Raw genomic sequence first — 14198 nt, 5'->3', positions numbered from 1 at the left:
AGCCAACGCAATTGTGAGAAAAAAGAGCAAAGCCAAATATATCACACTACCTGATTTTAAATCATACTACAGAGCTACAATAATCAAAACAGCATAGTATCGGCAGAAGAACAGACACACAAGACAGTGGAATAAATTGAGACCACAGAAATAAAATCACAGGTATATGGGCAAATATTTTTTGACAAAGGAGCCACCAAAAACACAATGGAGAAAAGGAAGCCTCTTCAATAAATGGTGCTGGGAAAGTTGGAAAGTCACATGCAAAAGAATGAAACAGTTTGTCTCCATATACAAAAAATTAATTCAAACTGAATCAGAGACCTACATATAAGATCTGAAACAATAATATTACATAGGAGAAAATATAGGTACTAAACTTACGGACCTTGGCCATAGAGAACGTTTTATGAATTTGACCACAAAGACAAGGGAAGTAAAGGAAAAATAAATGAATGGGACTGTATCAAACTAAAAGGCTTCTGCACAGCAAAAGAAACTGACAGCAAAACAAAAAAGCAAATTAAATGGGAGATGATATTTGCAAACAACAGCTCTGACAAGGGGTTACTATCCAAATATATAAATAACTCATACAACTCAACACCAAACAAACAATCCAATTAAAAGGGCAGAGGACCTGAACAGACACCTCTCCCAAGAGGACATACAAACAGCCAACAGATAGATGAGAAGATGCTCAACTTCACTAGCTGTTAGGGAAATGCAAATCAAATCTACAGTGAGATACCACTCCACACTTATTAAGAGTGTGTGTTATGAGCAAAACAGGTAATAACAAGCATTGGAGAGATTGTAGAGAAAAAGGAACCTTCATTCACTGCTAGTGGGAATGTAAATTGGTACAGCCACTATGGAAAACAGTATGGTGGTTGCTCAAATGAAGAATAGAGCTACCATATGACCCAGCAATCCTGGATATCTACCAAAAAAACCTCAAAAACATTTATGCACAAAGATATATGCACCCCTATATTTATGGTAGCCAGGACATGGAGATTACCAAGGTGTTTTTCGAAAGAGTATTGGATAAAGACAATACGGCACGTACATACAATAGAATAGTACTCAGACATAAGAAAAGATGAGGTACTGCCATTTGCAACAACACGGATGGACATTAAGAATATTATGCTGAACAAAGTCAGAGGAAGAAAAGAACCATATTGTTTCACTAATATGTGGGGTATAAAACTGAAACTCATCGACATAGATCACAGTATGGTGGTTACCACAGGGAAGGGAGTTAGGGGTAGTAAAGGGTGCAGGGGACCAAATATATGGTGATGAAAGATGATTGGACGTTGAGTGGTGGGCACACAATGTGATATACAGGTCATGTGTCATAGAAATGCACACGTGAAACCTACGTGACCCTATTGACCGGCACCACCCCAATACATTTAATTTAAAAATGAAAATAAAACTTAGCCATTTTCTGAAATACAACAATTAATTTTAAAAATTGAGGTGACATCTCCTAAAAACTGCAGAACTCTGTGGCCACATAATCATCCATTTGAGGACATTTGTCAGCTACCACTTTGCTTTAAGATGTCATACTATCCTCAAACTGAATTTTCACAGTGTCTACAGGTCCTCTCATTGGTATATGAGATTTGGCTTAAGTTGGTCAGCCTTTTCTAAGTTTTTATGGGTGTGAACAGGGTGATAAACATGAAATTCCAAACAACCTCGTTGGAGCAACAGCCTCCTTTAAAGAGTGAAAGTGTAATGAATTGTCCTACTTTTTCTAAATAAATGATATTAATCATCTGAGAAAAATTTATTCCTTGGCTAAGAGGCTGCATATATGTCTGGGGATTAGGTTAGTATGGGTAAAGAAAGCTAAGGCTGTTCTCAAAACAGGCAACTAAGATTTCTGAAGATACAATGATAAATATCAATATATATAATATTTGTGAAAGCACATACTTTTAGATATATTATTGTAAATATAGAATCTTAAAATCATTTTTATCCAATTTTGAATTTAAGTGGAGATGTTATTAATTAAAACTAGTTTCAAAAAACAATCAGAACAACAAGAAGAAATAAGAATCCAAAAAAATGAGGGCAGTGTAAGCAGCCTCTGGAACAACTTCAAGCATTCCAACATTTGCATGATAGGGGTGCCAGAAGAAGAGAAAGAGCAAGAAATTGAAAATCTATTAGAAAAAATAATGAAAGAAAGCTTCCCTAATTTGGTGAAGGAAGTAGACATGCAAATCCAGGAAGCATAGAGTCCCAAACAAGATGGATGCAAAGAGGCCCACTCCAAGATACATTATAATTAAAATGCCAAAGGTTAAAGATAGAGAATCTTAAAAGCAGCAAGAGAAGCCATTAGTTACCTACAGGGGAGTTTCCATAAGACTTCCAGCTGAGTTCTGAAAAGAAACTTTGCAGGCTAGAAGGGATTGGCAAGAAATATTCAAAGGCATGAAAAGCAGGGACATAGAGCCAAGAAAGCTCTACCCAGCAAAGCTGTCATTTAGAATCGAAGGGGAGATAGAGAGTTTCCCAGACAAGAAAAAACTAGAGTTCGTCATCACCAAACTAAGAATGGTATTGCTCAGAGAACCGTGAGGAGGCAGCGAGCAGACAAAAAGTTTATTGAGGGAATTAGCAAGCAGGGAGGAAGCTGTGCCACGAATGGCCCAACTTCGGGGTTCTAGGGAAAGTAGGGGGCTGTTGTATAGGGGGAAGTAAAAAGAAACTATTGGGTTCAGTTGTTATCTCGCAGCTGTGAGTCTAGGGCTGATCAAGGCCAAACGGAGCTGGGATTGATGTACCCCACTATCATGGGAAACTTCCAGGCATCTGCAAGCCGGCAGGGGGAGGAAGGGTGGCGTGGGAACTGAGGCTGTCATTATTATTATATGAAATGTTAAAGGGACTTATTTAAGGAAAAGATAAAAACTATGAACAATAAAATGGCAATAATACATATCTATCAACAAGTAAATCTAAAAAAAAAAACTAAGCAAACAAGAAGAACAGAGACAGAATCAAGGATACAGAGAGTGTTTTTATGGTTGCTAGATGGGATGGGGGTGGGGGAATGGGTGAAGAGGTGAGGAGATTAAGAAGTACAACTAGGTAGTTACAGAATAGCCATAGGAATGTAAAGGACAGTATAGGAAATGGAGTAGCCAGTGAACTTATACACGTGACCTATGGATGTGAACAATGGTGTGGGGATTGCCTGAGGGAGTGGGGTGGGTACTGTGTGGTGAGGGGCAAAGGGGAAAAAATTGGGACAACTATAGTAGCATAATCAATAAAATATAATTTAAAAAACTGGTTTCAGATTTTTAGGATTTTTTTGTTTGAAAGCTGACATGTTCATGCAGAAGGGAGGTTATACCCACTGACTGAGATTCTTTTATAGATCACTCCTACAGTGACAGCACGGAGATGGTGAAGATCATTGTGCATACTGTGCAGAGTCAGGACCGCGTTCTGAAGGAGCTGTTCGGTCATCTGAGGTAGAAAAGTCATTTTATTTACTGTTGAAAAGCCAGAGTATTTTTATCATCTTCCTTCCAAAATGTAATACCCCCTTTTTGTAAATATACTAGACCTAGGAAGAGTTCTGGCAGAACCTTGAGTAGCTTGAGCACAGCTGTGTGCATTTAGGTGTCCTATTTTTGTACATTGCTTTGGAGATCAGTCATTAAATCTGTCTCTGATTGTGGTTTATTTCCCCAGCTGGGTTTGAGAGTATGGTGTACAGTCTTATGGGATGTGTAAGTGTCTGACGCTGATTTCATCTCTCCAGCAAGTTGTTGGGCTGTAAGCAGAAGATTATTGACCTACTACCCAAGGTGGAAATGGCCCTCAGTGACATCAAAGAAGCTGACAACACTGTTATGTTTATGCAGGGAAAGAGGCAAAAAGAAATATGGCATCTCCTTAAAATTGCTTGTGTAAGTTACTTTTAATGAATTATTTATTTTTATTTTTATTTTTATCCCCCGCCCCCCAAAGACTTGCTTATTGATTTTAGAGAGAGGAGAAGGAAGGGAGAGAAACATTGATCAGTTGCCTCTTGTTAGCACCCTGACCAGGGACCGAACTTGCAAACTAGGCATGTGCCCTCACCGAGAATCAAACACATGACCTTTTGGTATACAGGACGATACTCCAACCAAATGAGCCACATTGGCCAGGGCATGAATTATTTAATGAGACATTGATTTGTTGTTATTCCCTGCAAAAGGGATTTTTGTCAGCATGATCTGGGTCCTCTTGAAGACAAATATATTTTGTGTTGGGTTGATGCTTGCATTCTTTGCTTGGTGTCTGACTAGCAGTTAAGATGCAGGACTTCATGATCACCCTTCATTATCTTTCCTTTCCAGTCTCCTGTTTTTATACTCCTCCCAGCTCTCGACCACTGTGGTATCCCACCCTGATTTGGGGATAGGTGTGCCTGACTAGTTAATGAAACCCTTGTTCAAAAGAGTTTTTTTTTTCTTCCTCCAACTAAGGTGGAATTAGATGAGTAGATACATTTGGTTTCAGTCAATGAAGAAAGTGCCTGGGGATAAGATAGTTAGCAGTGGTATGTAATACTTACTACTGTGGAGTTTTGTGCAGAAATATTCTTGTTGTGCATATAAGTTGTGATAAAAATATGTCTTAGGAATATGGTAGGAAATCGTATGAATCAGTGGGAATACTTCCCTATAACTTTACTTTTATTTTCCTTCAGACACAGAGTTCGGCTCGGTCCCCTGTAGGATGCAGTCTAGAAGGTGCAGTAACTACCCCTCAGGCATCAGCATGGCTGCCCCCGACTTCAGTAGAATGTGAACATCCTCTGTCATGCGTGGTAACTCCTCAAGATGGGTGGGTTCACTTTGTAACAATATAGTTGTATTTTCCTGAGCAGTGATAGGAATGAGGCAGTAGAACATAGTGGTTAAGGCATTGTATTTAGTGCCCTGTACACTAGGGTTGAGTCCTGACTGTCCCTTTGTAATAACCTTGTGCAATTAACTTGACTCTTAATGTTCACAATTCCTCACCCGTAAAATGGGAACTGCTGTGAAAATTCCATTAGACAACATAATGTAAAGTACTGGGAAGTAAATATTCAGCAAATGCTACCTATTATTAGCTCAAGCCAAGTTCTAAGTTCTCTTTCTGTTACTAGCTTATCAGTTCTTTTACCCAAACTTTATTCTTTCCCTAACCATTTATCCCTGAGAAATTATGCTGTCTTTTTGCATTTATCATTTTGGGGTCTTGATCACCCCTGTAATGAACTGTTGAGTTTACTCTGTTTTATAACTTAATATTTCTAATATCAGACTGTAATGCCTTAAATCAGTTTTGCAATAGGAACTTAAGTTTGAAGCCCTATATATTTTTTATTAATTCCTACTCTTCTGCTAAAAGCTGAGTGACTATCCATTTCTGTTATTTTTCTCAGCATAAGATGTGCCGTATCCAGAGCCAGTGGCTCTATGCTAGCTTGTGTCTTGTCGCTTTTCTCACAACTCATGGAGAACTCTACAGAACCAGCATTTCCTGGAAGCTCTGCCCATAATTAGTTTTGCAGAAGTGCAGCCATGTTACATCACTGCTCAGGAGGTCATGCAGTTTGCACATTCTGTATTCTACTTTTATGAGAGAAAAGCACATGGCAGGAAGGCAAGCTGATTACAGGTATTTTATTTTTTTAAAGAAAGCAAGTTCCAGGTTATATCTTGGGGTCATTGTAGATTTGGCCCAGTGTAGTACATCCATAGCTACAACACAGGCTATAATTAATTATATAGACTTTAGGAAATAATTCCATTAATAGAGTTAAGTCAAGTTAAATTCAATACATTACTAACCTTTTTGCTTTCATTTAAAGACATTCAGGTTTGTTAGGGATGCTAATGCTTGCAGATGTCACTTCTATATAGTTTATTTTAGATTTGAAGTTGTGATTGTTTGCAAAAGTGTCTAAATGTTTCCCAGTAGAAATACATTATAAAGGAAAACTGATTTCAATTTTATGTACCTGTGATAGTTAACTAGCAAGGATTGGGAACTGTTGGCTTCAATTTTTCCATCTGTGGACTAAGAGCTGAATTACAATTAATTCTAAGCTAAAGTGGCTATCATCCATGGCCTAGAACTGATCTAATAGGGTAGGGACTCTGAGGGGTGTAAAAGATGAGGATAGAGGCCATACCCAAGAGGAAAGCGTGGAAAGCGGAAACCAGAATCCGGATTTCCTTCGAATATAAATCTCCAGGAATCTTCTTGGTTCTAGGCAGCTCCCCTGTCACACCATTTCTTCTGCTGTCTTCAGGAATCGGCTTGCTTGTTTCATTGTTCCATTGCTGTCATCTATAGTTTCCAACCAGAGTTTGCAGATCTTTGCAGAACAAGTTGTACTTTGTATCTTCTCCCCTGTATTTGTGTCTCTGAAAAGTAATCATGCTGATGGTCTTACTACTTGTAAGGAAAGGAAAATATTCCAGAAATAGAGATTTTCTGCTGTTTGTGCCACAAAGTTCTCCCTCCATCCCACCCATCCAGTTAGTAACTTCGGGGGGGAAAAGTTATATATAAGTGCCACTTTTATTTCAGAGAAATATCAAATTGGAGTTATTATGGACTTATTAAAGCTGGGCAGAGGCAACAGATGGAGTAACAAGCAGAGCTGTGCCTCTGGGAGGGAAGGGTGAGGAAACTGAAGACTACAGGAATCGGCTGCATTGGGTTGCAGGGTTGCAGGAAGGGCAGTGATCATATGACCCTGAAGACAAGAAATAGAGGAAATTTATATGCTCCTTTGCTGAATTTGGAAAATATTTTATTTATTTTTTCATCTGACAGGAAGACTTTGGCACAAACGATAGAAGAAAATTCGAATTGTCTTGGCCATTTAAGTACTATTATTCATGAAGTGAATGAGGAACAGAGCAGTAGGATGACGGTAAGTTTTCGATGGATATGGATGTATGTTTTAGGTATACTAGTGCAAAGGGTTTAACTTTCCATGCTAGCTTTACCAGGCATGTGGGATGCGTATGGGGAATAGAAGAGCTCAGATGAAAGAGAAAGAGCTTTTGAGGAATATCCTGGACCTCAAATGCTCGTCTTCTCTTACTCGTGGGTGTACTAGGATTATGTCATCAGTAATCCACGACAGTAGCATTTGTGGTCAAATTAAATGATTGGTGAGCTTTCTTTGTAATGTGACCACTGAAATTAAATGGTTTGTACCTTTTTGCTTCAACAATCAAATTTTCTCCAATAAGATGGGTCAGGATTTATATTATAGTTCCAATATAGTGACTGCTGTATATAAAATGAATACTGTTAATATAGTTTAATTAATAGAAGTATTTATATGAAGAAAGTTTAGTTACTGTGAATTACTATTGATTTGTTAAAACTTGGAGAAACAGCAATAAAATACTTACTGGATTAACTTTTACTGCATTTATTCTCAGTGTCAACTCTTTGTATTTCTTCTTTCATTAATTATATGCTTCAAATATTTATGAAAACTCTTTGAAATACTTTTTAAGTATATTTTATTGATTACATTGTTACAGTACCATTTTTTCCCCCTTTGCTCCCCTCTGCCCAGTACCCCCCTTCTCTCCAGCAATCCCAGCCCCCTTAGTTCATGTCCATGGGTCGTTGCATATAAGTTCTTCAGCTTCACCGTTTCCTATGTTATTAACTTTCCCGTCTATTTTGTACCAACCAATTATGCTTCTTAATCCCTGCACCATTTTCCCATTTCTCCTCCTTCCCCTTCCCAGCTAATAACACTTCAGATGATCCCCACACCTATGATTCTGTTCCTGTTCTTGTTTGCTTAGTTGGATTTTGTTTTTATTTTTTAGAGTCAGTTGTTGATAGGTGTGAATTTGTTGTCATTTTAGTGTTCATAGTTTTGATCTTCTTTTTCTTAAATAAGTCACTTTAACATTTCATACAGTAATGCCTTGGTGATAATGAACTATTTTAGTTTTACCTAGTCTGGGAAGCACTTCATCTGCCCTTCCATTCTAAATGATAGCTTTGCTGGGTAGAGTAATTTTGGTTGTAGGTCCTTACTTTTCATCACATTGAATACTTCTGGCCAGTCCCTTCTTGCCTGCAAAGTTTCTTTTGAGAAATCAGCTGATAGTCTTGTAGGCACCCCTTTGTACGTAACTCTCTGCTTTTCTCTTGCTGCTTTTAAGATTCTCTCTTTATCTTTCACCTTTGGCATTTTAATTATGATGTGTCTTGGTGTGGTCCTTTTCGGGTCTAGCTTGTTTGGGACTCTCTGTGCTTCCTGGACTTGTATATCTATTTCCTTTACCAAATTAGGGAAGTTTTCCTTCATTATTTTTTCACACAAGCTTTCAATTTCTTGTTCTTCCTCTTCTCCTTCTGGCACCCCTTTGGTTTGGATGTTGGTATGTTTAACGTTGTCCCAGAGGTTCCTAAGCCTCTCCTCATTTTTTTCAATTCTTGTTTCCTAATTCTGTACTGGTTGACTGTTTATTTCTTCCTTATGTTCCAAATCATTGATTTGAACCCCAGTTTCCTTCCCTTTACCATTGGTTTTGTGTGGATTCTCCTTCGTTTCATTTAGCATAGCCTTCACTTCTTCCCTTCTGCGTTTGCTGTATTCAAACATATATGTCAAGCCTGTGAGCATCGTTATCACCAGTGTTTTAAACTCTGCGTCTGTTAGGTTGGCTATCTCCTCCTCATCACTTAGTTCTCCCACTGGAATCTTGATCTGTTCCCTCTTTTGGGCCATACTTCTCTGTCTTCTCAACTTGACAGGCTCCTGTGTTTGTTTGCCTCTGTGTCTTTGGTAGAGCTGTCGCACCTGTTGTGTTGTAAGGGGTGGAACCATGGGTATTTGTCAGTACGGGTGACCTGTTTCACCACATTGTGGCGATGTAGGTGGGGGAGGGATCTGAGAGGGAACAATGCCACTTGCTCAGCACTTGCTCACTTTCCAGGCACTTCTCCCACTTATATATGGGCCTGGCACTTCTCTAGCTGTTTCCCTGGCCATCAGTCCCAGAGTGGGTGGGTCTGCAGATGTTCTAGGACCGTGGGGGCCCTTTAAACAAGCGGACTCTACTGAGAGACTGGCAGTTTCTTCCTTCACCCCACCCCCCACTGGTTTACACAGTCAGAAGCAATGAGGCTTTATTTTCCCTGGTGCTGGGACCGTGAGCTGCGCAGTCTGGTCTGGGACTGGGAATGCTCCCCAGGTGTCCCTCCCAACTTTTTAAAACATGTAACTGTGCTTTTTGCCGGCCTTCCACTGCTGCCGCTGCCACCACCACACCGCGTCCTCTCTGCCCCCTCCTACCTGTCTGGATGAGTATTTCTTCTTTATATCTTTGTTTGTTGGACTTCCATGCAGCTCAATATTCTGGAACTTCTGTTGTCTCCAGTTTTGAGGTAGTTGTATTCCTTCTTAGTTGTGGAAGGAGACGCAGCGTGTCTGTCTAGGCCTCCATCTTGGCTGGAAGTCCTGAAATTTTTTTTAATTAGCAGAAAATAAGGTAAACCAAGCAACTTATGCTCTTAATTGTTTAACTTTTGACTATAAAATATCCAGACATACAGTAAACTTGCAAAAATTAATACTTATAAGCCTACCACTCATAGTCAACATCTAATTGTAATCTTTTCATGCCTGGTTTTAGAATCTTGATTGGAGTTGGTTAACAGAATGACTTGCTACTTATTCACTGTCATCAAACCAATCGAAGTTGTTGCTGCACATGTTCGAAATTTGTTTTCTCCCATGAAACCACTCTTCAGACACCATTGATTGGATGAAATGACTGTGATCAAAAACTACTCATGGTTTTACAAGGGCAATATTTTGGCTTTGGGTAATTTTAACCCTTAAACAGATAGAATTTTATGTCTGTGAACTTGTTTAAATACTGCAGCTACTTAGGAGCATCATTGTAACCTATTTGACTTTAAACTTGGTAAAACATTACTTATTTAACGGACTAAAAATACCTTTTAACATTTAACTTTTTGGCATAGGTCAAAAGTATTATATACAGAGAAGAAAACCTCCACTGACATGTGTTCTGAGTAAATGTTGTCTGCCTGTGTTTCTGTGGCAGGGACTGCTCACAAGTGAAATTGCACTTCTTGAAGAATAAACCCTACCTCCTTGTGTTGCATTCAGCAGTGCTCTTTCTGGCATCATAAGGAGTTGGGTCAATCTCATTTTCAATTTTATTGCACATTTGACAGTATTCCTTTCCTATAGAAGGGATTGTGCATATGTGCTTTTAATACTAGTGGGCCGTCATAAGTGTGCTATGTGTATATGTATTTAAGATGTACATTTAGTAATATCATAGAAGTCTGTTAATTTATAATGTATTTGAAAGCTTTTTTTTTTTCATTTGTAAAAATGGGTCATTTGTTTCAGGAATCTTTCTTGTCTTGTCATACAAATACATAAAGGTCTGCATTCCCTTACCTGTAATTTCAAAATCCCAGAAACTCTGAAAACAAGGTTTTTCATAGGCGTGGTGACAAAACTCATTTGCTTGCACATCTAATCTGAACTGATAATTGAATCTACTTATCCCATTTAGTGTGAATATTCATTTGTTTTGCTGCAGAAATGTTAACATGTTTGATTATTTGGGGTGGGGGTGGAAGGCTGCTGCTACAGACCTTGCTGGGTGTTTATGTAGTATGATATATGCACTGAATTACCTTTGTAAAATCTAAAAATTTAATAATTCTGAAACATCTGGCTCTAACAATTTCAGATAAAGGATTGTGGATCTATCAGCTGTTATTTAGAAGATACTTGTTTTTAAAAATGTGAAATGCTTTTGTATTATAGTTTTTCACTTTGTGTATTAAATGATTTTTCAATTACTTTTTGCCTCTCTAATCATTAAAATCAGATGAATATAGTTGACCCCTGAACTACACAGGAATTAAGGGTATCAACCTCCCACACAGTTGAAAATATGTCACTTTAGCCTCTATAGTTGTTCCTTCACATCTGTGAATTCAACCAATGGAGGTTGGGAATGCGAAAACACTTTTTTTGTGATTGGTTGTATCTGCAGACACAAAACCAGCAAATAAGGGCTGATGACTTATTTTTAAAAACTGTGTAAGTGGACCCACACAGTTCAAACCTGTGTTGTTCAATGGTTTGGGAAAATGTGAAGGTTCCATGAAGTGGAATTGGAGCACAGAATAACACAATGGCCTGTCACTGTACTTTCCTTAGGAATTATACAGGACTTATAGTAAAGACTATTGGGTAGTTTCTTTAATTTAGTCTTTTCACCCAAGATGTCCTATCACCACTATGCATGTCTAAAAGCCATGCTCATATCTTGCCCTAATAAACCGATGTCTTAGTCACACCGTCTCCTTTTTGCTTGTAGTGTCATTTTGCCAATCATCTGAGTTTGAAACCTTGGGCTTGTCTTCTTAACATTTTAGTCATCTAATACTACTGATTCTCTAAATATAGAAATTTGACTGTCAGTTGTTATGAAAGGGAATCTCTCTCTTGCTTCTCTACTTCTAAAAGGTTTTAATCAAGAAACATTTATTGGGCACCCGTTTGGAAGATACTGAGCTGCATGGCAAAGTCAGAAATAGTTAACACAGACAGTACAGTAAGAAAGAATACTTACCTGGGCGTTAAAGACTTGAAATTATTGTTAAAGGATTTTTAAAATTATGTATTTTCTAAATATTGTAATAACTTATAAAGATCTGCTGTCGGGTGGGGCCATTTTATGTTGTGTGGCTGTGGTGCTGGACATCAGGGTAGCCTCATCAACATGAAGTGGGCAGGTGGTGTGAGTCAGAACAGACTATTATACTAAGATCACCTCAGATTTGCTTTTGATGCAATAGTTGACCACTATTTTTGTTGGGTGACAGCTTTTCAGAGTTGAATGGCAGTATGTGAATTGTACATACTTCATTGTCTAAAGCAAACACTACTATGAAAAACTAAGAGAATGCATCCAGAAAATGGGCTAGAACAAGTTTTTTTTCCTTCTTTTTGCTTTTTTGGATGTTAAAAATAGGTAAGCTCTGCAAATACTGTTTATCTGGACCAGACGAGGTCCCAGACATTCCTAAGTAATAAAGGGCAAAGGAATGATACAGGTAAATGCACTTATTGAAGGAAGAGGGCAGAGTGGTCTGGAAGGGTTTGCTTTAATAAAGACTTGAAGTCTATTTACCACTTCCCATTTCCACAGTCACCACCATTGTAACTGGGCCTGCAGTTTCTAACCACTTTGCTCCCTGCCTCCAGTCTGTCTCCACTCTTAACCAGTTTAGAAACTTACTGACCCTAAAGGACTGCTTTCCCATACTCACCTGCCCAAGAGGTTACAGAACCCTCCAACCCCAGTCTACTTGTCCAGTTATGGTCCCACTCCTAGCTTTTGAAGGCTTACAGTAACCATTACTGCCCAACCTTATTTCCCCTGTATTCGTCCGTCTCACTCCAGTCTCTTTAACTTTGTCCTTTCTGTTTTTGGTAATATATGCCTATGATGCATATTTTTAAAAAATATGCAGGAAAAGAAGTCTGTATATTCTCTAGCCATCCAATACTCTCCCTGCAGAAAAGGTCCATTTATGCCTTTCAAAGTCTGGGTCTACTCTATCATGCCACCCCATTCCATCATACTGGCTTCAGGGAAGCTCAAAAATGCTCACTCTTCCTTTTCCTTCTCCTAGAGGACCCGTTCCTGTTGCTTGGATGGCCTTCATAAAGCCCTCACTAGATAAGCATTCCGGCACATTAATAGGTGCTCGGAACTTAAAGAATGAATATGCTGTCAATTATCTTCCTCTTCTCAACTTCCACTTTACTTGCAACAAGTCTCGCTGCTCCTGAAGCACGTACTTACCACGTAGGTTTCTGTATAAACCGCAAAAGGACAAATACATGGAACAGCTACCACACTGAGTGGGGGAGTGGGTCTTTGAACAAGAACAAACTAACTAGTCCCTTTTCCCAGAGACCTTCTTCCTCTGCATCCCTGCTTACTCCAGATTAACGACTTCTCTTCCAGAGCCCAGAGCCGGAAACTACCAGCGCACAAAAAAGAGCCCCCATACTTTTGCAGGAAATTGCGCGGCAGGTAACTGGGAGAATTTTGGCCCGTCCGCTCCCCGTCTGTTTAGTCGCGGTGCGAGCTCTGCGTCTGCGTGCGTGCGTGCCCGCGCAGCCGCAGAGCCAGGCAAGTGGGCGGGGCCGGCGGTGGTGGGCTGTGGGCACGGCCGGGAGGTGGCTGTACGTGCCCGCGGGGGGCGATGCGTCAGTGACTGGAGTAACGTGGTGGCGGCCTCCCTTTGGAGTTTAGCTGTTCCTGTTCTTAGTACCTTTTGCCGGCGGGAGCGGCCATTGGAAGGGGTGGTGGTGTCACGACACTTACCGAGCAAGGGCGGCTTGTGCGCCGCCCCGGTGGAGGGATTATCGAGGGGAAGACAGGTTCTGCGAGGAGGAATGAATGAGGGTAAAGGCTCCCTAGCTCGGCATGCGGAAGAGAGCCAGTTGTCGGGACGCAGAGGGTGGAAACTGGAGAGGGTAGGCCTGTCTCTCACGGGGCTGGGGGTTCCTTTCCTCCCTTACTCAGGGGAAACAAGGATGAATATGACTCAAGTCCGGATTCTGGTGGTTGCACTGGTGGGTCTGGTCGTCGTTCTTCTTTACGCCTCCATCCACAAGATCGAGGAAGGACACCTGGCTGTGTACTACAGGTGAGCAGCTCGTGGAGTCAGCTCAGGTTCTAGAGCAGGTAGAAAGAAGTCTCCCGGTAGAGTGGCGTCTAGGAAGTTGTTCCCGCTGCAGCATCGGGGGAAGCCCTCTTCATTCCTAGGCAGTGATTCTTCGTCCCATCTCTAGGGAGAGTATGGGGTCCCAGGCACGCTTTTTGCAGGGCACCCTGCGGGTGTTGGACAATTTTAGTGCTACGTATATTTTGTGCAGAGGTTGAGCCCCTACATTTATTCCTTGTAAACTCGGTTATTTGTAGGAAATAAAATGAAGGAAGGAGGGCAGTGATCCCTCCACCTGTAACTGAAGAAATGGATAAGTTGTTGTATTCCATACAGCTGTACAGGGTTTCAGTTTGCGTTTTATATGCTATTTAGAAATTCTAGTCCTA

General features: G+C 40.1%; 2 protein-coding genes across 3 annotated transcripts in view; both read left to right on the top strand.

Moving 5' to 3' along the window:
- The window catches only part of CHUK (component of inhibitor of nuclear factor kappa B kinase complex), a 46206-nt gene extending 35285 nt beyond the window's left edge, over positions 1-10921 (top strand). Inside the window, exons 17-21 of the mRNA XM_090278402.1 lie at positions 3416-3512; positions 3806-3953; positions 4742-4878; positions 6868-6967; positions 9708-10921. Of these exons, the coding sequence (XP_090134528.1) occupies positions 3416-3512; positions 3806-3953; positions 4742-4878; positions 6868-6967; positions 9708-9737 (512 nt within the window). The 3' untranslated portion in view covers positions 9738-10921. The remainder of the gene's footprint in view (positions 1-3415; positions 3513-3805; positions 3954-4741; positions 4879-6867; positions 6968-9707) is intronic.
- A 2384-nt stretch (positions 10922-13305) lies between these two features.
- ERLIN1 (ER lipid raft associated 1) overlaps positions 13306-14198 on the top strand; it is a 34985-nt gene continuing 34092 nt past the window's right edge. The window contains exons 1-2 of one of the 2 annotated variants that reach the window (XM_090278400.1): positions 13306-13324; positions 13668-13791. In XM_090278400.1, the coding sequence (XP_090134526.1) occupies positions 13679-13791 (113 nt within the window). In that variant the 5' untranslated portion in view covers positions 13306-13324; positions 13668-13678. Of the gene's footprint in view, positions 13325-13412; positions 13792-14198 lie in introns of those variants that run through there. The other variant, XM_090278399.1, reaches the window with a different exon arrangement.

This window comes from Furipterus horrens, unplaced genomic scaffold (assembly GCF_987537825.1).
Source record: "Furipterus horrens unplaced genomic scaffold, mFurHor1.1.pri manual_scaffold_5, whole genome shotgun sequence".
Taxonomy (NCBI): Eukaryota; Metazoa; Chordata; class Mammalia; order Chiroptera; family Furipteridae; genus Furipterus; species Furipterus horrens.
The sequence above is the reverse complement of the archived record's forward strand: the minus strand, read 5'-3'. Positions and strand labels throughout refer to the sequence as shown.